The sequence below is a fragment of the Felis catus genome, chromosome A2, assembly GCF_018350175.1.
Source record: "Felis catus isolate Fca126 chromosome A2, F.catus_Fca126_mat1.0, whole genome shotgun sequence".
NCBI lineage: Eukaryota > Metazoa > Chordata > Mammalia > Carnivora > Felidae > Felis > Felis catus.
The window spans coordinates 46,676,068-46,699,798 of NC_058369.1; the positions used below are offsets into that span (position 1 = coordinate 46,676,068).

Below are 23,731 nucleotides of genomic sequence, written 5' to 3' on the forward strand. Positions count from 1 at the left end.
GTGCCAAGATAAAAGATGTCTTGTACCAAATGAGGAGGGAAATACACCTGTTGAGTTAGGGTTAGGGTGAGCTTGATCACAGAGGCAGGCAAACCATGTGGGCGTTAATTCTATATGGGCTACTTTGCTGCCTCAGTTCTAGCGAGTCACACTGCACCTAAGCTCAGGACAGTCTCCAGTCCAACAAAGTCAGTGTTTAATTGGTCACACCACTGTGCGTGGCTGCTTATCCCCAGCTGGTCTCAGTGTGGTGACTGACAACTGCCTCAGGTAACTGACTGGGCTTGACTTGTCTCATGCTGGTGATGACACTATACATCTTGAGTCTTTCTTTTTAAATACCCTTTTTAAAAAAGTTTATTCATTTTGAGAGAAAGAGGGGCAGAGTGAGAGAAAGAGTCCCAGGCAAGCTTCGAGCTGTCAGCACAGAGCCCAATGACATGGGGCTCCAACCCATGAACCGTGATATCATGGCCTGAGCTGAGGTCAAGAGTTGGCCAACTGAGCCACCCAGGCACCCCTTGAGTCTTTCTAAATAGGTGGTTAAGCATCTTAGGGTCAAAAGTTATCAGTGTAGGCAAAGTGAATTGAGGAAGCTGAATTATTAACAGACATTCTACAGTATTGTAGGTGATTGAGTTTAGCTCATAACAAGGTACAAATAAATGCCTCGGTATTATTATTAGCAAAACTGGAGAAAAAATGAACTATTGGGACCTCATCAAGATAAAAAGCTTCTGCACGGTGAAGGAAACAATCAGCAAAACTAAAAGGCAACCAACGAATGGGAGAAGATATTTGCAAATGACATATTAGATAAAGGGTTAGTATCCAAAATCTATTGAGAATTTATCAAACCCAACACCCAGAAAACAAATCATCCAATGAAGAAACAGGCAAAAGACATGAATAGACACTTTTCCAAAGAAGACATCCAGATGGCCAACAAGCACATGAAAAGATGCTCAACATCACTCATCATCAGGGAAACACAAGTCAAACCCACAATGGGATACCACCTCACACCTGTCAGAATGGCTAAAATTAACAATTCAGGCAACAACAGATGTTGGCGAGGATACAGAGAAACAGGAACCCTTTTGCACTGCTGGTGGGAATACAATCTGGGGCAGCCACTCTGGACAGCAGTATGGAGGTTCTTCAAAAAATTAAAAATAAAACTACCCTATGACCCAGCAATTGTACTACTACATGTTTATCCAAAGGACACAGGTGTGCTGTTTCAAAGGGGTACATGCATCCCCATGTTTATAGCAGCACTATCCACAATGGCCAAAGTACGGAAAGAGCTCAAATGTCCATCAATGGATGAATGGATAAAGAAGATGTGGTATATACATACAATGGAGTATTACTTGGCAATCAAAAAGAATGAAATCTTGCCATTTGCAACTATGTGAATGGAACTAGAGTGTATTATGCTAAGCGAAATTAGTCAGTCAGAGAAAGACAAATATCCTATGATTTCACTCATATGTGGAATTTAAGAAACAAAACAGATGAAAATAAGAGAAAGGAGGGAAAAACAAGATAAAAACAGAGAGGAAGGCAAACCATAAGAGACTCCTAAATACACAGAACAAACTGAGGGTTGCTGGAGGGGTATTGGGTGGGGGGATGGACTAAATGGGTGATGGGCATTAAGGAGGACACTTGTTGATGAGCACTGGGTGTTATACGTAGGGGATGAATTACTGGATTCTACTCCTGAAATCATTATTGTAAATTTAAAGATTAATTAATTAGTTAATTAATTAAAAGAAAAAATGGAGATAATCAGATAATCCAGCCCTTCGCTACCACTACAATCTCCTCTTGTGTCACTCATGACCCTTAAATCACAAAAGCCTTGTGTCTACTCCTAGAGCGTGGCAAGCCCCTGCCACCTCAGGGCTTTGGCCCTCATGGTCCCTTCTATGGAATACCCTTCTCCTGGCTGGTCTCTGGTGTTTGGCTCCCTCTTATTGCTTCGTCTCAGCTTAAATGTTTCATCATCAGAAGTGCCAGTGGCCTCCTCATCTCTTGCTCCATTGTCTTCCCTCTGGAGACCCCCTTCATTTCCTTCACGGCAGTCATCATGTTCAGAAATCAATTGACTGTACTTGTTTATTCACTTATTGTCTATTTCCCCTCCTCCAGGAGGACAGAGGTAATATTTGTATTTCTAGTACCAACCACAGGAAGGCACTTGCTAGGGACTAAACTATGTTCCCCCAAAATTTGTATGTTGAAGCCCTGTACACTAAGCCCCAGTGTAATAATATCTGGAGTTGGGGCCTTTGGAAGGTAAGTAATATTAAGTAAGGTCATAAGGGTGGGGCCCTTGTGATGGGACAAGTGCCCTTATAAGAGGAGACACCAGAGAGCTTGCTCTCTCCCTTTCTCTCTGCCACACACAGACACGGTGAGAAGGCAGCTGTCTGCAAGCCAGGAAGGGAGTCTTCACAAGAATCCGACCATGCTGGCACCTTGATCTCACACTTCTAGCCTCCAGAACAATGAGACAATAAATTTCTGTTGTTGGAGCTACCCAGTCTATAGTATTTCATTATGTCAGCCCAAGCAGATGAATTCAGCATTCAATAAATCTGTGTTGAATGAACCGGTATATAATCTCTTATACATAATCAAGAGTTAACGACATTTTGTAATATGAATAGTCCTGGACGATTTTTTTAAAATGAAGTGTGTGTTGGCAGAGTTTCATACTGTATTTATTAGGAGCTTTATTAAATACAGCTTGTCTATTTTTCTTTGCTACTCTTATCACAAATCCCTATTATTGCTAAACTATTTAAAAAGATACATCCAGGCAAAGTCCACGCAGGCACAGCTGGCCATTGGATCAGATGTCTTAACTTACTGGGCCCATCTGTAAAACAGCTTTTATTTTATTTTATTTTTAAAAAATACTGGCCAATTGTTTGAACTGTTCAAAAGTTTCAGCACCCTGTAGACAAAACCACAGAGCTCTGAACACTTCCATGGAACTGACTCTTTGTGGAATGAATTTATGTAGGTTAATTCTAAAAATTTCCATGACTTTGCTTAGATTCTAAGGGAAGGTACTTTCACATAGGTCTAATCATTTTGTTTTCAGTTCAGTCACAATTCTTATAAACATTAATTTATATTCCTCAGAATCATCTATTTATTTTTTATTTCTGTTTTTAAGAGAGAGAGAAAGAGAGAATGCACAGGGGAGGGGCAAAGCAAGAGAGAGAGAGAGGGAGAGAGAGAGAGAGAGACAGAGAGAGAGAGAGAGAGAGAGAGAGAGAGAGAGAGAGAGAAAGAATGTTAAGCAGGCTCCACGCTAATCCAGGAACTCAACTCACAGTTGTGGGATCGTGACCTGAGTCCAAATCAAGAGTCAACCAACCGAACGACCCAGGCACCCCTATTGATTTTTTTATATACTTAAAAGCTAAAATTTAAGGTTTGCTTTGTTTATTAACAACAACAACTAAAACGTATTAGGTTACTCTGGAAACTTCACCATGCTGGGGAAGGGCAACACAACAAGGTCAATGTTTTATTGGGCAAAAAGCTTAGGATTCCCAAATTGTTACCTTGCTGCTGGTTCCAAAAGCAATGGACAATTTGCATACGAAACCCTTCCAGTCTTAGAATCTGAGGTCAATGTCAATACCTTTCGCAGAGAAAATTCTGCTCAGATATGCTAAGCAATTCTTGGCATTCTACTAATAAAAATAAATAGTATTGACAAACATTGAGTCATTAGTATGTGCCAAGCACCATGAGAGTCTTTTAAACATATTTAATTTGATCCTCACAAGGACCCCATGAGATAGCTACCATTGTTACCTCATCTTACAGAAGAGTAATTGAGGTTTTAAGTAACTCCCATAAGGCTCTCATCCTCATTGGTCTTCTTGCACCAAAGCACTGGTTCTAACTACTAAAAATATCATTCTGCTTTCTTGGACTCTTTTTTTAAAAAAATTTTTAATGTTTATTTATTTTTGAGACAGAGTGTGAGTGGGGGAGGGGCAGAGAGAGAGGGAAACAGAATCCGAAGCAGGCTCCAGGCTGAGCTGTCAGAACAGAGCCCGACTCGGGGCTCAAACTCATGAACCGAAAGATCATGACCTGAACCGAAGTCGGCAGCTTAACCGACTGAACCACCCAGGTGCCCCTTGGACCTCTTAATCTTTTTTATCATTCACCATTTATAAGTCCTTACTCTTTGAAAACACTGTGCTAAGTGGCTAGAGGTCAGCTTCAACTTTATCTTTGCCATTGAAGAGGGTAAGGGCACTGCTCAAGAAAAGGAATCGGGTGGATAATATCTGAAGAAATATGATTTAAGCACTTAAGAGAACAAATTAATTTCCAGTTAAAATGCCTTTGTTTGTATGCAAAAATCATGGTAATTTTTCAATAGTTCTTGTCTACTCATTAAACAGTTGCCCCAAGGGAATAGCATGCAATAATTAGTTAGCCTAGTTCAAGTTACTTACATGCTTTAAAGTAATAAAATTGTCATCCACAAGCACCATGAGAGTAAAGTCATAAAAATTTTATTCACATAGTGTCTGGTACATAGAAAACTCTCAGTAAATGTTTTTGATTAAATAAATACTGCAATCCCTTAAATTCTCTTTAACTAGATGTCACCAAAACTTTAGATTATTTCCCTCTACATCTTTTTGAGTGGTAAAGTTTTATTAAATTGAATCTGTATCTTCAGCTGGTTTGTCATTATTTTCCAGATTTCTCCATGCTTTCTTCCTAACAAGGCAATCTGGACTGTAATCATCTTTGTTTGAGATTAGTACTGCATTACTAAGTTCAGAAACTGAAGGAAATTTTATTTTCTCTTCTACTGAGGTATTAATTAGTTCTGTAAAAAACATAGGACCAATAGCTAATATCGTAACTACAAAATTCCAATTGGTAAGTCTCTTTTGGTGAAAACAAATCTACCTGGCTATTGGAAGGAAAAGCGGGGCAGGGGAATTCAGGTGCTCATTTGTAACCCCTTGAATATTCTCTGCAGTTGCCACCACTCCATGTACAAAGCCAAACTCTTGGCTGAGCTCCTAGGGAGCTGCCCAAACCCTCTCCACAGGTCCTTTTTCCATCCTTCCCTCCTTGCAGCGGTGTTCCCAGGCCTCAGGCAGACACCAGAGCCATAAAAGGCCTGGTTCACTCCTTGAGGAATTTTTGGCTTTCACAAAGTCCAGGGATCTGCAAACGACTGAGAGGCACAAAAGGGCTGGAGGAGATCTCCAGAGGGGCAGAAACAAGGGAGCAAAAGGCAAAGAGAAATCAGAAAGTTATCATCCAGGTAGTAGAGCAGGGAGAGATTTCCCTCAGTTCTCATACCTGTTAGCTTGGTTTTGAAGTACAGGTAAGATCTCAAAATTCTCACCAGAGCTCAGATCTCAGACTTCGCGGAAGGGGAAGTCCTAATCTCACTCTGAAAACATTTGAAAGCAGCAGGGAAATGAATCTAACTAAAGCTATGACAGAGCCCTGGCCCAGCTCAATTACAGATCAGACTGACTCAGCCTTTCACAGAAGGGGCTTGCTCTTTCTGGAGGTAAATACTTACTTTCTGTTCTACTTTGCTTTCCTACAAAATACGAAGCACACAATAAAAATCTAAGACCTATAGGGGTGCCTGGGTGGCTCAGTCGGCTAAACGTCCGACTTCAGCTCAGGTCATGATCTGGCAGTCCATGAGTTCAAGCCCCACATCGGGCTCTGTGCTGACAACTCAAAGCCTGGAGCCTGCTTCAGATTCTGTGTTTCCCACTCTTTCTGCCTCTCCCCTGCTCATGCTCTCTCACTCCCAAAAATGAATGAATGAATGTTAAAAAAAAAATTAAAAAAGAAAAAAAAAAATCTAAGACCTACAGAAAACCAACAAAATGTGTCTTGTGGTTAATATATAAAAGAAGCAATAGAAGCAGATCCAGAAATAGCTTAGAAGTTGTGCTTAGTAGCAGACTCAATAGCAGAGGAACCTGAGCATTGGACAATAAGCTCAATAAATTCAAAAGGAGGTAGAAAAGTAGAAACAGAAACAAAGAATATATAGGATACGTAGAAAAAATACCAAGATGGAAGATTTATTTTTTTTTCAACGTTTTTTATTTTATTTTTGGGACAGAGAGAGACAGAGCATGAACGAGGGAGGGGCAGAGAGAGAGGGAGACACAGAATCGGAAACAGACTCCAGGCTCCGAGCCATCAGCCCAGAGCCTGACTCGGGGCTCGAACTCACGGACCGCAAGATCGTGACCTGGCTGAAGTCGGACGCTTAACCGACTGCGCCACCCAGGCGCCCCAAGATGGAAGATTTAAACTCAACTGTATTAATGATTACCTCATATATAAATATATTAAACACTGCAATAAAAAGGCAAAGATTGTCAGACTGATATAAAAGGGGTTGTTGTTTCAAACAACCCAATGTGTAAATGGTGTCCCAGAAATAAGAGAGACAACATGACAGAAGAAACCATTGAGGTTTTGTTAGCTAAGACTTATCAAACCTGATGAAAAATACGAACTTACAGTATCAGGAAACAGCACACCCCAAACAGAATAAATACAGGGAAAACCACACCTAAACAAATCATAGCAAAAATGGTGAAAAGCAATGGTAAGCAGTAAATCTGAAAGGGGATAAAAGGTATAAACATAAAGGATTGATGGTATGAATAACAGGTGACTTTTCACTGGAATTAGTGGAGTCCAGAAGACAATAGAATATCCTTAAAGTGCTAAGAAATGCACTTTAACAAATGTTAAAGGCCTTTAAAAAAAAAAGTTTTTCTTGAGAGAGAGAGAGACAGAGTGTGAGCGGGGGAGGGACAGAGAGAGAGAGGGAGACACAGAATCTGAAGCAGGCTCCAGGCTCTGAGCTGTCAGTACAGAGCCCGCCATGGGGCTCGAACCCACAAACCACGAGATCATAACCTGAGCCAAAGTCAGACACTTAACTGACTGAGGTACCCAGGTGTCCCGAGACCTTTTTAAAGTAATATATGTGCATCTATATCTATTTATCTGCATGCATGATATTTTAAAATACTATTGAGTGTTTCAAGAAAAAAACCCCAATATATTATGAGGTTTATAATTTATGCAGAAGTAAAATGGAAATAACAGGAGCACGAAGGTTAAGAGGAGGAATAAATAGAATTATATGGTAACATTCTTATACATCTATAAAGTTGTATAATAGTATTTGTCAGCATGTTATTTGAACATAGATTGTGATAACTTAGAGTATAATCTCTACAGCAGAAATTACCAAAGTATGGTCCCCAGATACACATCGTCATTGGCATCTGAGAACTTAGCAGACATGCAAATTTTTTTTTAAATTCACATCCAAGTTAGTTAGCATATGGTGCAACAATGATTTCAGAAGTAGATTCCTTAATGCCCTTTACCCGTTTAGCCCATCCTCCCTCCCACAACCCCTCCAGCAACCCTCTGTTCACTATATTTAAGAGTCTCTTATGTTTTCAGACATGCAAATTTTTGAGCTCTATCACAGACCCACTGAGTAAGAAACTCTGGGGGTATGGCCCAGAAATCTATATTTTAATAAGACCTCCAGCTGTTTTCTAAAGTATGTACAGTTTAAGAACCACTGCTCAGGAACAGCCACTAGAATATACCACAAAGAAGTATACTTAAAAACAGGAGATAAAATGGAATGCTTCAAAAATGCAATAAACCCAAAGGAGGTAGAAAAGTAGAAACAGAAACAAAGAATAAATAGGGCACATAGAAAATAAACATCAAGATGGGAGATTTAAACCCAACTGTATTAATGATTACCTCTAATATGAATATATTAAATACTGCAATAAAAAGGCAAAGATTGTCAGACTGATATAAAAGCAACATGTGGCTTAATAATATATAATTCAATTATAAAGACACAGATTGCAAGCATAAGGGTAGAGAAACATATATCATTCAATCACTAAGTATAAAAAAGCCAGTGTGGGGGCACCTGTCTGGCTTAGTCTGTATAGCACGCCACTTATGATCATGGGTCATGAATTCAAGCCCCATGTTGGGTGTGGATCCTACTTAAAAAAAACAAACAAAAAAAAGCTTATGTAATTATATTAATATCAGACAAGCATAAAAGAATAATACTGGACTTAAGAATAAGAATAATACTGGAAGAAAAGAGGAAAAAATTTTAATGATGAGAATACAATCATTGAGAAGACATATCAATCCTAAACATATTTGCAACTAATAACAGAGTTCCAAAACGTATAAAGAAAAAAAAAGACAGAAATGGACAAATCTTCACTCATAGTTGAAGAGATTTTAATACTCTTGTCTCAGTAATTTTAGGACACACAGAGAAAAAAAAATCAGTAGAGAGGTATACTTGAATAGCACTGTCAACCAACTCAATAAAATACCGACTTGACAAAATATTGTACCCAATTACAGAATACACATTCTTTCAAACCCACAGGGAACATTCATCAAGATAGATTATATGCTGGGTAATGAAAGACATCTTCATAAATGTCAAAGAATTAAAATCTAATAGAGTATGTTTTCTGACCCAATAGTAATAAAGTAGAAACCAACATAAAAAAGATATCTGGCATTACACACCTATTTGGACAAGCTAAAATTAAAACTAGTGACAACAGCAAATGTTGGTAGGGATAGAGAAAAACTAGATCTTTCATTCCTTGCAATTGTGAAGATAAAATGGTATAGCCTCTCCAGTAAATAGTTGGTCAGTTTCCTTACAAACTAAACATAAATTACTATATGACCCAGGAATTATACTCCTGGGCATTTATCTCAGAGAAGAAAACTTATGTCCACATAAACATGTGTAGAAAATTATTCACAGTAGACGGACTTCAAGTTGTATTACAAAGCTGTAATCATCAAGCCAGTATGGTACTGGCACTAAAACAGACACTCAGATCAGTTGAACAGACTAGAGAACCCAGAAATGGAGCACAAACGTATGGCCAACTAATCTTTGACAAAGCAGGAAAGAATATTCAATGGAATAAAGACAGTCTCTTCAGCAAGTGGTGCTGGGAAAACTGGACAGCGACATGCAGAAAAATGAACCTGGACCACTTTCTTACACCATACACAAAAATAAACTCAAAGTGGATGAAAGACCTAAATGTAAGACAGGAAGCCATCAAAATCCACGAGGAGAAAGCAGGCAAAACCTCTTTGAGCTCAGCCGCAGCAACTTCTTCCTCAACACGTCTCCAGAGGCAAGGGAAACAAAAGCAAAAATGAACTATGAGGACCTCATCAAAATAAAAACCTTCTGCACAGTGAAGGAAACAATCAGCAAAACTAAAAGGGAACCAAAGGAATGGGAGAAGATATTTGCAAATGACATATCAGATAAAGGGTTAGTATCCAAAATCTATAAAGAACTTATCAAACTCAACACCCAAAATACAAACAATCCAGTGAAGAAATGGGCAAAAGACATGAATAGACACTTCTCCAAAGAGGACATCCAGATGGCCAACAGACACATGAAAAAATGCTCAACATCATTTATCATCAGGGAAATACAAAGCAAAACCACAATGAGATACCACCTCACACCTGTCAGAATAGCTAACATTAACAACTCAGGCAACAACAGATGTTGGCGAGGATGCAGAGAAAGAGGATCTCTTTTGCATTGTTGGTGGGAATGCAAGCTGGTGCAGCCACTCTGGAAAACGGTTTGGAGATTCCTCAAAAAATGAAAAATAGAACTACCCAATGACCCAGCAATTGCACTACTACATGTTTATCCAAAGGATACAGGTGTGCTGTTTTGAAGGGGCACATGCACCCCAATGTTTATAGCAGCGCTATCGACAATAGCCAAAGTATGGAAGGAGCCCAAATGTCCATCGATGGCTGAATGGATAAAGAAGATATGGTATATATATACAATGGAGTATTACTTGGCAATAAAAAAGAATGAAATCTTGCCATGTGCAATTACATAGATGGAACTAGAGGGTATTATGCTAAGCTAAATTAGTCAGTCAGAGAGAGACAAATATCATGTGACTTCACTCATATGAGGACTTTTTTTTTTTTTTAACGTTTATTTATTTTTGGGACAGAGAGAGACAGAGCATGAACGGGGGAGGGGCAGAGAGAGAGGGAGACACAGAATCGGAAACAGGCTCCAGGCTCCGAGCCATCAGCCCAGAGCCCAACGCGGGGCTCGAACTCACAGACCGCGAGATCGTGACCTGGCTGAAGTCGGACGCTTAACCGACTGCGCCACCCAGGCGCCCCCATATGAGGACTTTAAGATACAAAACAGATGAACATAAGGGAAGGGAAGCAAAAATAATATAAAAACAGGGAAGGGGACAAAACATAAGAGACTCAAATATGGAGAACAAACAGAGGGTTACTGGAGGGGCTGTATGGGCTAAATGGGAAGGGGCATTAAGGAATCCACTCCTGAAATCATTGTTGCACAATATGCTAACTAACTTGGATGTAAATTTTAAAAATACATTAAATAAAATAAAAAAGAAAATATTCACAGTTTTATAATAACAAAAAATGGGAACAAGCCAACTGTCCTTCCGTGGGTGAATGGGTAAACAATCCATGCCATATCATGAAATACCACTCATCAAAACTTATTACTGATACACATAACCACTTGGATGGATCTCAAGAGATTATGCTGAGTGGAAAAAAAATTTTACCCCAGAGGTTAAATACTATATGATTCCATTTATGTATCATTCTTAGAATGAGAATATTATAGAGATGGAGAACAGATTAATGGTTGTCAAACATTAGAGATATGGGAGGAGAAAGGAATGAGTATGACTACAAAGGGATAGCATGAGGGGACTTTGTAGTAATAGGATAGTTTTGCATCTTGATGGTGGCAGTAGTTACATTAATCTATGCATGTGATAAAAATTTCATAGAACTAGAAACACGCACACACACACACACACACACACACACACACACACGTGAGTGCATGTAAAATGGGTGAAGTCTGAAAACTGTAGGTAGATTGTGCCCATGCTAATTTCCTTGTTTTAACATTGTATTATTGACAGTAAAATGGTGCCAAGCAGGATGAGTGCAGGATGAGTGCAGGATGCATACAACTTCTCTGTATTATTATTGTAACTTCCTATGATTCTATAATTACTTCAAAAGAGAAAGAAAAAAGTTATCTGAAAAATTCACAAAGATTTGGGAATTAAACATACCCTTCTAAATAACCTATGAGTCAAAGAAGGCTGATAATAACTATTAGAACATATTTTCACCTGAATGATAAGTAAAACACAAATCCCACTATTGTGGGGTTCTGTGAAAGCAGTGCTTAGAGGAAAAAATTTAGCTTTAAATACTTACTAAGAAGAAAGGTTTAAAATCAGTGATATTACCTTACATCACAAGAAACTAGAAAAATTGGAGGAAATGAAATCCAAAATAGCTAGAAGAAAGAGAATAAGAAAAATAAGAAAGAAAATTAATCAAATATAAAATGAACAAACAATAGAGAAAATCAACAAAATCAAAATTTGGATGTTTGTAAAGATTCATACAACTGATATAACTCTTAGCAAGATGATCAAGGAAAAAAAAGGAAACACAAATTAACAAAAAAAATTTTTAAGAGTAAAAAGTGTTTATCACTATAGATCATATAGACATTAAAAGGATAAAACTTTATACCAACATATTGACAAATTACAGTGAAATAGACAAATTCCTTAAAAAACAAAAATTACCAACTGAGAAAAAACAAAAAGTATATATCTGACACGTATTATAGAAAATGTATACATAGTAAAAACCTTCCCCCAAAGAAAATTCCAGGCCCAGGAATCTTCTCCTGGTATGTAAGAAAGAAGCAGTACCAATCCTACATCAGTTCTTACAAAAAAGAGAAGGAATATTTCCCAACTTATTTTATGAGGGTAGGATTACTCTGATACTAAAACCTGACAAAGATTATGAGAAAAGAAAAACTACGGATGTATATCCTTCACAATCATAGACACAAAAATCCCCAGCAAATATTAGCAAAGCAAAGCAAATCTGGAAATAAAAATAAGGATAATACACTGATCAAGATAGACTTCTTCAGGAATTCAAGGTTGGCTTAACATTCAAAAGTATCGTAATTCATGATATTAACAAAATGAAAGAGAAAAACCATACGAATTTCTCATTGGATGCAGAAAAAGCATTTGACAAATTCAACCTCCTTTCATGATAAACTCTCACAGAGCTCTAGCAATAGAAGAAAACTTCCTTCACTGAACGAAGGAACTACATTTCATCAACATATAACATTATATGCATTGATGAAACTCTGAATATTTTTACTCCTACATTTGAGCATAAGGCAAGATATCCTGAATGGAGACATTTATAACATTGAATTCAACCAGGGCCAGCAGCCTTATGTAACATTTTTACAAGTGATTTGAAAGATCTTCAGATATACAAATGCTATTGACTTCTTTCTGATGGGAACCAGCTAAAATTACAATACATCACTAGTGGAAAGAGCATGTTTTCAAACTGTAGGTTCAAACTGTAGGTTAGGATTTGCTGGTGAGTTGTAAAATCAATTTGTTAAGTAAAGACCAGAATACATTTTTAAATAAAATTGAGTAGACTAGCAAATACCAGAATTCATATATCAAGGGAATTTTGTTTTGTAAAATTTATGTCTGAAATACACTGAGCTGGCTTCTTCTTAAATGGTTTAAGTTTTTCTTTAAGTTAGCAATGGTTACTCAGGAGTAAGAGAGAGAGGGTAGTGGTGACTTATTGCTATAGCCCTGCCCTGGACTTGGCTGCCTTATGCTTAAATGTACTTAAAGTGTGTGTGTTTTTGTGTGTTTATTGGATCATGATGTATAAAAATGTGATATGTGAAATGTGATTTTAAAAATTTGAGGATTCATAAATAGGCAAAAAGTGATGATATCTGAGCAAAAAAGGTGTGGGTAAATGCAGGAGGCTATGAGCTCCAACTTCTTACACAGGAAGGAACCTGGTAACAGTACAGACTCTTCCCAACACACAGCATCAGACCTTCAACATGCTGAGTCTCAGTAGGAAAATAAAAGGAGACTCTTGTCCTTCTCTGTACAAAATTATGTTTTCTCTACATGTAAAAGAGACAAAACAGAGGGGAGAGCTACAAAATGTCACCATTACCCAGTGCAGCTGCTCAATGTTATAACGCACAACTCTAGAGGGTGCTCTCACACAGACTGTGATGTGAATGGCTCCCCCTAGAGTTGAACAGTACACAACACATACAACCCTACCAAGCAGCCAAGAATGTAGTGATTAAGAGTACAGGCTTTGAAGCCAAACAAACCTAGGGTCTAATTCCAGATCTAACCCTCTGGGGCAGGTTATTTAACCTCCCTGAGCCTCAATACACACACATATTCCTAGGACATAATTCAATGCCTGGCATATAGTGGTTCTCAATAAAGCTGTGTTAAATCAATGTAAGAATGAGCTAATAGCTGCCTTATAAGGTGGTGGTGAGTAAATGAATTAACATAGACAAAAGTTTTTACAGACAGTCTAAAAATTAAAACAGCATTAAACAAGTATCTACAAAAGCTGACAGAATGAAAGTTTAAGATTTTCCAAGGTGTAAAGACACAGGCTGGGAAGGAATTATTTTGTTTATTAATGAAAAAATAATCACAAGCTATTGAGAGAAGAAAAACTTTGGTATGGTGGAGATCCTTTGCTTCCTTCCTTCCTTCCTTCCTTCCTTCCTTCCTTCCTTCCTTCCTTCCTTCCTTCCTTCCTTCCTTCTGTCCTTCCCTCCCTCCCTCCCCCCCACCTTTCTTCCTCCCCACTTCTCCTCCTCCCCACTTCTCTTCCTCCCCATCTCTCCTCCTCCCCTCCTCCCCCCACCTCTCTCTCTCCCTTTCCTTCTTTTTTTCTTGAGATATTTCTTGAAGCTTGAGAATACATTTGATACAAAAAGTAGGAAATGCATACATTTTGTTATTTCCAACTGTAGAATGGGTAAGGACAAAAAGTATTGATAACATCAAAGCATCTAAGAATGACATTGAGGCTTGGAAGCTCAAATGTTTGAGTTCACGACTGGCATGGGGTGCGCGGCGTATATGACAGCTCAGGGACAAGTGTTCCTTCCTCCCCTAGTGCTTCTTTCCTGATGGAACTGTGGTTTTGATGCAGTCATGACAATTCTTCACCCGTATTAAAGTCACAATGAAGCACGTCGCCCTAGATTGAAAGCACAAACCCAGGGCAGGCCAGTCCCCTCCTTCTCCTTCTCTGCTGCCCACCTCCTGGCAGGAAGTTGAGTGCCGTCATTCCCTCCCTAAAGATGGCCGACAACAGAAACCACCAAAAGTACATTCTGCGAAGGAAGGATCCCTGAGCCCCCAAAAGAGGTCACAAGCCAGTTAGCAGCTAGAAAAGGAGGCATTTCTCACACTTGCTAATGAGTTCGACGCTTGTGAAACATAAACAGGAAGTGGGAGCTCTCCAAAGCGACCTGGAGGAAATCCACTCCCAGTTTGGTCAAAGTGTGAATCCCAGCTCTCTAGGTTGTCAAGGACACTGCCAATTAAGACTGACACCCCCAAACTGCGCCCCAGGCTAAACTTCACCCAGTCCCAGCGGCGACCCCGTTTTTTTTCAATCCTTCCCACAGCCAGGCCACTCAGCAGCGGGGTGACTGACCCGAGGCGCGGTGGGAACGGCTTACAGTCATCTCTCAACTCCCCGAACTTGCAGGGCAGGGCAGCACAGAGGTCAGTGAAATCCCCAGCCAGGCCTTATTTTAGTCATGAATTTCCACTGGCTCCCTCCTCTGACTGCATCAGCGCGGCTCACACCGCGGGCTTGGAGTTTCAGCTGTTTTCCCTGCTCCAGGCTGAGTTAGAAGGTCACAGAGACCGGACTTTGCCGGCGGAGGTAGGTGGGGGCCCCCGCCCGCGCACATTGCAGAGGTCTGGGGCCCCTTGCGGGAGGCCTTTCTGCGCCAAGCTGAGGGCAATGGGTTAGCTTCTTCCCCCTCCTCCTCTTCCAAGGCATCTTGGTCCGTATTAAATAAAATTTGAAAACAAAACAAACTTCTCTTTTTTTCTCTGCCACTGGCACCTCTATAATTTTCCCAGGGCCGCCTTCCCCTCATTGCCCAATTTATCCTCTTTCCAGAGGCTCCTGTAAATTCAAGGGTGGACTCTATTGGACTCCCAACAGTATCTCTAGCAACGGGCACAACGCCTGGCACAGAGTAGGGGGCTCAGCAAATGTGTATCCACTGAATGAATGCTAGGATTTCAATGTGATGGACAGATAGTTTGTCCTAGTCTCTCTCTTCCCTCCCGCTCTGGGTGCAGACCGCCAACAGCGCCGCCCAAGCTCCTGGCAGGCGGAGGGATGGCCCACCCTGGCGGGCACACAGCGTCCCGGTCCCCGGGGTCTCCGGCCCATGGCCGGCGCAGAAGGGCTCGCAGTCGACTGCCCTGAGGCCGAGCCCCGGCCACGTGAAGCGTCACGCCCCGTGCTGCTGCGGGGCAGGCGTCGCCGCCGCAGTTGTGTAACGTTGCAGCCGGAGGGGAGGCGATCCGGGAGCCTCTGCTCTGGGGAGGGCAGGGGAGGGAGGGAACGCAGGGCACGGCGCCCGGTATCTTTCAGTGTTGGACTTGTCGAAGTCGGGTGGAGATGGGCACTGGGACACCCAGGGGGTACGCGCAAGAGGGTGCCCGCCGGCTGCACCCAGGAGCGAAGCTCCGGGGGAGCGAGGGGCCCGTGGCGCACACGCTCGGCGGTCAGGTGCGCGCAGCGTGCTCGGCGGCGGCCTCGGCTGCCCCTGCGCTTGGCTGGCGGCCCGCTTCCCATGGGGTGACATCCGCCCCGCCCCTAGGCCCCTCCCCACGGCGGGCAATTCCTGGACGCCCGGCTGAGGGGTGGGGGCGGGGAAGCCGGGACGGAAAGAAACACCAGCCTCTGGGGAAGGCAGGGGGGCCGGGCGCCTCCCTCCGCTGCGCGCCGGTTCCTCGGAGCCGGCCGGGCGGGGGAGGAGGAAGAGGGTTGGGCTGGAGCGAGCGAGGGGATATTCCTCTCCCGGCTTGAGTCAGACGCGGGCGGATCCGTCCTCCCCCGTTCCCTCCCAGGAGACGGGAACTTACTTCATTTCCCTGGGGCAGGTTCGCCCACGTTACTAACCCCCCCTCCCCCCCCCCGGCCCCAGCGGCTCCCCGGCCCCTTCCAGCTTCCGCGCCCCCCACCCGGCTGGGCAGGACCCGGGCCGCGCTGCCACCCCCTCTTCGGGGAAAGGCAGCCGCAGCCGCAGACACCTGGGGGCCGGGGCTGGGGGTGGGGGCTCCCTCGCAGCCGCGGGAGCGTTGTCCAACACGTGAGACTCATGTGATGAAGCCGGGGGAGGGCGGGCAGGTCGCTCCTTCCCTCCCTGGCAGCGGCCAGACGTGCCTGGAGTCACAGGGTAGAACACGTAGCTCCAACCCACCCACTCGCTCCCATTTAACCCAGCCCGCAGCCTCTCCATTACTCCTCAGCTCGCCCCCCCACCCCCCTCCGCCCTAACCGCCCCCCCCTCCGCGCTCCCTCCCGCCTCCCCGCCCGCCCCACTTCTCATTCACTTGGCTCGCACCGCGCAGACGGCGCAGGGAGCACACACCGCCAGTCTGTGCGCAGAGCCGGAGCCAGAGGCCGCGGGGACACCATGCACGCCCCCAACTGAAGCAGCACCTCAAAGCCGCAGCGCCCCGCAGCCCAGCGGATTTCAGAGCTCAGACTCAGAGGAACCCTTGCGGAGAGACCTCCCGGAAGCCCCTTGCAGGACAGTCCTCACCCCGACGTTCCGCTACTGCAGACAGAAGTGCACAGTGGCCCCGGCTCGCCGCGCCATGGAGCGGATCCCCAGCGCGCAACCGCCCCCTGCCTGCCTGCCCAAAGCTCCAGGACTGGAGCCCGGAGACCTACCTGGGTAAGTTGGCACTCCCTGGCGCCTTCAAGCCTCGGCTCCAACCCTACGTTCTGCGCCGCTCTCAACTCGGAGCAGCTTCGGGCGCATCCGGGGGCTCTTACCCGCCAGGGCTCCTGCAGCCTGTGCGCACGCAAAGTCACGACCCTACCTGGCCCCTCTCCCTGCAGGATGGATTTTGCCCACATGTACCAAGTGTTCAAGTCGAAGAGGGGAATAAAGCGGAGCGAGGACAGCAAGGTAAGAACACCGCACCTCTCGGGACCCCAGCCCCTGGCGCGCGCAGTTTCCAAGAAAAGTTTTCTCACTTTGAGCTTGGCGGGGGTATGCACGGTGTGGGATCGGTGGTTCTATTAAATGCTTGGAGAAGAAGGGACATAAAGTGGTTCTGGGTGTGACTTCGCTGCCCCAACTCTTATCCCGCTGCCGGGTGAGGGAGGAGAGGGGCTTCACTACCCGCTTGGTCTGGCGCCCACCGCCTCCCCGTGCGCCTCGCAGGAGACCTACAAACTGCCGCACCGGCTCATCGAGAAAAAGAGACGTGACCGGATTAACGAGTGCATCGCCCAGCTGAAGGATCTCCTACCCGAACATCTCAAACTTACAGTAAGTGAGAAGCTGGCCCCTCTCCAAGGCAGCTCTTCTGCCCAGAGGGCGGGCGGGGGTCACTCGCCGCCTGCAGGCCCCTCAGGGAACTGCAGAGCAGATGGCCGGCTCGGAGCTGACGGGTGGCTCTGTTTGGGGGTACCCTTCCCCAGCCCTGGAATTTTCTGGCGTCCTCAGCAAATGAAGTGAGAACCACTTGGGCTTCTCCAAGTTGGCTCCAATACCAACTAGCCTTCGTTTTCAAGAGTCTAAGCCTTTCCTTTCTGGTGATTTTCAGGGTTTTTTAGTTTTGCTGACTTGGGTAAAACCAAGCAACACACAGATTTTATTTACCCCCTTCTCGCCACCTTTTCCTTTTTAAAAATAAAGAGGACTTGTTTTTGGTGCGTGATTTCTATGTCCTGTCCTTTCTTGTCAGTAGCCAATGGCTTGGCAGCCTTTGGTTGGGGAAAGGGGAAAAAAATGTATTTAAGGAGGAAGTAAAAGGCTGGATGAGCTGCAAGTTATGAAAGGGTGTCAGGAAAGAAGCTAGGGGAAGCCTCTTGGCTGCCAGACACGGTAGAAGTCCCTCCTCAGGTTGACACCACGGCAGAGAAATGTTATCTCCGGATTCCCCTGAGTTAAGGTCAGCAGTGGCTGCTGGAGAAATTTATCTGTCAGAGCTGATGTAGCTGCCTCTTCCAAAATGCCTCCAAAGATAAATGACACTTCTTTTTTACTCTTTAATCAGAAGTGTGTGCATATGTATTGACGTATACACACACACTTTTTAAAAACATCATCTCCAAACTTAAAACTAAATGTAGTCAACCAGGAAAGGCTGTTTCTTTCTTTCTTCCTTCCTTTCTTCCTTTCTTTCCTTCTCTCTTCCTTTCTTTCTTCCTTCCTTCCTTCCTTCCTTCCTTCCTTCCTTTCTTTCTTTCTTTCTTTCTTTCTTTCTTTCTTTCTTTCTTTCTTTCTTTCTTTCTTTCCTTCTTTCTTTCTCTTTCTTTTTTTTTTTCTTTTTCCCTTTAGAGATGTTTCCCATTGCTAATAAGTGTCCCAGAGGTGGGACTTCTCAAAGCTCACTGCTGACTAAGGCTCTTTTTATTCCAGACTTTGGGTCACTTGGAAAAAGCAGTGGTTCTTGAACTTACGTTGAAGCATGTGAAAGCACTAACAAACCTAATTGATCAGCAGCAGCAGAAAATCATTGCCCTGCAGAGCGGTTTACAAGCTGGTGAGTGCCTGAGTCTGGTTACCATCACCTAAGAGTTGTAGCGCAAATAGCCTGTGGGCTCAACATCTGGTATAAGAAACATTCCTACAACAAATTGCTTATGCACGTTCGTCGGGGGAGATGTCATTTTATCTCTCCTAAAAGGTCAGACTTTTCATTTGGAATGTTGCTGTGTGCCACCTGGCATGAATAGGTATTAGTCAAATGATAAAATATTTCTGTGGCATTTTGGTTTAAGGGTTTCTGGATTCTGGGACATTTTCCCCCTCCTGTTTAAAATGCCAAGTCACCTCTAATTTGTATCGTGGGTGTTTTACAGTCGGTCTTCTTCGTCCTCTTTCACTGGAGAATAAATCATGGGTATGCCCCAGTGTTTTCCTGTTTCTGTACTTCCTTATCACTCCGTGTGTGGTATGATCCTGGCAGGATGACAGCAGGAGTTTTTCCTGCATTTCATGTGGTTCCCTGAATAGCCACTAGGTATCTCGGTGCGTTGCACAATCTAATGAAACCACTGAAGTTTCATCATTAGTTTCTACTGACTTCCAGAGAATCACCGTCACCTTGTAACCTTCTAGTTTCACCCGTTCCAAATAATACTGAACAGACTGGGGAGAAGTTCTTCTACCCACTGCCTCGTTCCATTCTTCTCCCCCATCTTTCCAAGACTAGTATGATGAGAATCCCCAAAACCTAGCAAGTGCTTTTTTTCTGCCAGTTCCCTCATGGAAAATAGGAAGATGAACATAGCTAATTTCTTGGGGGTTGGGGATAGAATACATGGAAAAGGCTTTGAAATAGCTTTGAAATGTAAAGATCCCAGCATGGCTGTAACTTTTATAATTGAAAATAAGCTTACTTAGGGGACATTGTTCCTTTATTCTTCATCTCATTTTTTGACTGGTCTCTGTGCAATATGGTAGGGTTGATGTTCTGTAAAATGACTCTTGTTATAAACATAGGAGGATGTGGGAACAAGCTCTAAATTGAAAAAGAGGGAAAATAGTCCATCTCTATAAATTATGTTCTGTTTCTATGATGGGATATTATGTAGCCATCACAACTCATAGTTTACCTCTGGGTGGCAGGATAATGGGTTATTTTTGTTGTATTTATACTTCTCGGTGTAATCCACATTTTTTCTGAGATTACTTTTGGAGTTAGGGACACACATCAGCAGGTGCTGTTAAAAAAATGGAAAGCTCTCAGTCTTTGAGGTATGGGATGCGGCTGAACCACAGGGCCTTCTGAAATGTCTTCCTTTGGATCTGTGTTGATCCAGGTGAGCTGTCGGGGAGAAATGTGGAAGCAGGTCAAGAGATGTTCTGCTCAGGTTTCCAGACGTGTGCCCGGGAGGTGCTTCAGTACCTGGCCAAGCATGAGAACACTCGGGACCTGAAGTCTTCACAGCTTGTCACCCACCTTCACCGTGTGGTCTCAGAGCTGCTACAGGGTGGTACCTCCAGGAAGCCGTCGGACCCAGCTCCCAAAGCCATGGACTTCAAGGAGAAACCCAGCTCCCTAGCCAAAGGCTCCGAAGGCCCTGGGAAAAACTGTGTGCCGGTCATCCAGCGGACTTTTGCTCACTCGAGTGGGGAGCAGAGTGGCAGTGACACGGACACAGACAGTGGCTACGGAGGAGAGTCCGAGAAGAGTGACTTACGTGGTGAGCAGCCGTACTTCAAAAGTGATCACGGACGTAGGTTCACCATGGGAGAAAGGATCGGTGTTATTAAGCAAGAATCTGAAGAACCACCAACGAAAAAGAGCAGAATGCAGCTGTCAGATGATGAAGGCCATTTCACTGGCAGTGACCTGATCAGCTCCCCGTTCCTGGGCCCGCACCCACACCAACCTCCCTTCTGTCTGCCCTTCTATCTGATCCCGCCGTCCGCAACCGCCTACTTACCCATGCTGGAGAAGTGCTGGTATCCCACCTCCGTCCCAGTGTTGTACCCAGGCCTCAACGCCTCTGCTGCAGCCCTCACCAGCTTCATGAACCCAGACAAGATCTCAGCCCCCTTGCTCATGCCCCAGAGACTCCCTTCTCCCTTGCCAGCCCATCCAGCCATCGACTCTTCTGCCCTGCTCCAGGCTTTGAAGCAGATCCCCCCTTTAAACTTAGAAACCAAAGACTAAGGGACCCTGCCACTCTGCTCTCTTTCCTCCCTACTTCACCCCCCCCCCCAAAGTGTGACTGCAGCAAGATTGTTCTAGTGTGTATGCTGAGATAATCTGAGGCATGGAGAGAAGATTTGGGGTGCATGTGTGTGCACATGCACGCGTGTGCATTGGTGGGTTGGTATAGAACATTAAAGCTCCTTTTGGCATAGGGAAGATATGAAGGATTGCCTGACATCAGGAGATATAGGGGGGATTGTAGCAGACCTCTGGACTTTCCCCCACCCAGAAAATAGCCCCCTCCGATAACATACAAATCAGCTGGATATTCAAAAGCTTCAGACTCTTGGTCTGTGAGTCAGTCTTCATTTTGGGAGCTGGGTCTGTGGCTTTGAGAAAAAGGTACTTTCAAAAGAGGGCTTTCCAGAGCGCAGTTCCCAGCCAGCTCTTATGACCCCACCCTTCTCCCTTTTATTGTTGCCGTGACTCACCAAATGGGGAGAGGGCAGCCACACTGAGCTTTCTGCTAAGCGGTGAGGTAGCAGACACTGGCATAGCACGGTAGTGGTTTGGGGAGATTTCTACAGGTCTGCCCCCCACCCCTGCCTCTGATGAATAAAGAGAATGTAGTTCCCTACTCAGGCTTTCGCAGTGATTAGCTTAATAAGGAACTGAAAAGGGCCCCCTGATAAAGCTGAGCTGCCAGGGAAAGAGGGAGGAGTCCCTGGGGCCTCTGGCACCTGTTTCTAGGTCTCACCTAGAAAACAATCTCGCTGTCTGGAGAACCAAAGCAGGGTCTGAGAGACGCAGGTGCCTAAGTTCCAGTACCCCCAAAATGCATAAAGCCAAGTAACAAACTGCTACCTTCAACAAGCAGAGCTAGATTCGGGTTTCAGTTCTATCCTTAAAACTGCTTTTCACCAAGCTTAGCTTAAAGGCCTAACCAGCTCTCGGCACAGCAAGATCCTTTCTGCAGGCTAATTCCCCTCACCGACGGCATAGGGAGCGTCCTTATTGCTAAAAAGGATTCTGCCTCCTTCAAAGAAGTTTTATTTTTGGTCCAGAGTACTTGTTTTCTGACTTGTCCGGCTAGCCCTGCACCAGCTTTTCAAAATGCACTATGCTTGATCGCCGATCGTGTTTTAACTTTTTCTTTTCCTGTTTTTATTTTGGTATAAAGTCATTGCCTTTATTTGTAAAACTGTTATAAATATATATTATATAAATATATTGAAAGGAAAATGTTTCAGATGTTTATTTGTATAATTACTTGATCTACAAAGTGAGAAAAATGAATGTATCCCTGTTTTTGAAGAGAAGAATAATTTTTTTCTCTAGGGAGAGGTACAGTGTTTATATTTTGGAACCTTCCTGAAGGTGTGAAATTGTAAATATTTTTATCTATGAGTCAATGTTAAGTAGTTGTTTTAAAATACTTAATAAAATAATCCTTTTCCTGTGGAAGAGAAAGATGGTCTTTTGCATCTTTAAAAATAGCTCAGTCGTGTGATATGGCTGTCTCCTGCCCTCCCCTTTTGGCTGTAGGCAACAACTACTTAATCTTGGCATCATTTCATTCAGCTTTTAATGTGCCTCGTATTCAATCAGACAGAATAAACTTGGTCAATTTCGTAGGTAAATATTTAATTTGTTTTTTTTAACTAACCCTTGTTAGAGGTTCATAGTCACCCTGTGCCTCCTTTCAGAGTTAAGCAAAAAAAAAAGTACATTGTCCCCCACCCCAGCCTGTTTTTGACACGGTCCTTAAGAACTTGACAGAAAATCAAAATGTGGGATGGTTGGGCCTTAGGGTCTGGGGAGCTTGCTAGAGGGGGAGGCACATGGAGAAAAGATTTAATGGATTATTATGCAATAATAATTGGTGCTGGGGATAGTACCTCTGCCAAGCCAGTCTAACTTTTTTGAGTCTAGCAATGTCTAATGGATTTGCCATATCCTGCCTTATTGCTGCTGAAGGCAACATTCCATAATTATGTTCTACATCCTTCCTGGACTTCCTCTCATTGGGTGTGTTTGTGCGTGAATGAATATCGGTGTTCCTTAGTCAAGCGCTCTTATGAGAAAAAAAAAAAAAATTCCACGGGAAAAGAAGTGGGAAATGACCCGGTCGAGTATTTTTGCTTCTCCCCTTCTCCCTCTAAGGGATGTCCTGACGGCCAGTGCCTGGTTTGCCATGCTTCAGATCCCCAAGCACAGGAGTCTTCTAGAACCCTCCGGGTGTCTGGAGCCTAAGTGGGGAACGTGCCCCCAGGGAGTTCTCAGCCAGGTCAAGGCACCACCTGCCAGGCAGGACTTTGCTTCCCTGCCATCTGATGAGCCAGCAGGCAAGAGTGAGAGTTGCCTGGCTGTGTGAGATGCAGAATGCAGGCTGTAAAAAACACAGTCCTCCCCAGGCAGCACGGTGTCACGGAAGGAGCCCTGCACAAAGCGTCCAGAGATGAGCTGGTGGCCCATCATCTCCCTTCCATGCCTATTCTTGATTAGGTAAAATAAGGATCCTGAGCCCTTCTCACATGTTCTACAGCAAGACAGATGGCAAATTCTGGAAATCCCGCTTTCTCCTAGATCCTTAGGGCCTGGGCCTCCAGCTCTCCTACCTGCTAAACCCCTGCAATGCCTCCATGAATTGCTAGGCTTTTCTGGCTAGACTTCTTTGGTAAAAACCCAAACAAGTCAAGTTTATTCTGGAGATGGAACATGGGGTTGACACCAGGGCCAAACTCGTT

General features: G+C 43.8%; 1 protein-coding gene and 1 long non-coding RNA gene across 3 annotated transcripts in view; one reads left to right on the forward strand and one right to left on the reverse strand.

Annotated features, from left to right (window-relative positions):
- Positions 1-17,539, reverse strand: part of LOC111559447 — a 145,191-nt gene extending 127,652 nt beyond the window's left edge. The window contains exon 1 of one of the 2 annotated variants that reach the window (XR_006593940.1): positions 17,038-17,539. This is a non-coding gene — a long non-coding RNA (uncharacterized LOC111559447). Of the gene's footprint in view, positions 1-14,769; positions 16,280-17,037 lie in introns of those variants that run through there. The other variant, XR_006593943.1, reaches the window with a different exon arrangement.
- Positions 16,657-22,624, forward strand: BHLHE40 (basic helix-loop-helix family member e40). The gene is made up of 5 exons (XM_003982442.5): positions 16,657-17,041; positions 17,209-17,278; positions 17,537-17,644; positions 18,740-18,863; positions 20,146-22,624. The coding sequence occupies exons 1-5, from the start codon at positions 16,962-16,964 to the stop codon at positions 21,000-21,002; spliced, it is 1,239 nt and encodes a 412-aa protein (XP_003982491.1). The 5' UTR covers positions 16,657-16,961; the 3' UTR covers positions 21,003-22,624.
- Positions 22,625-23,731: the final 1,107 nt, after the last annotated feature.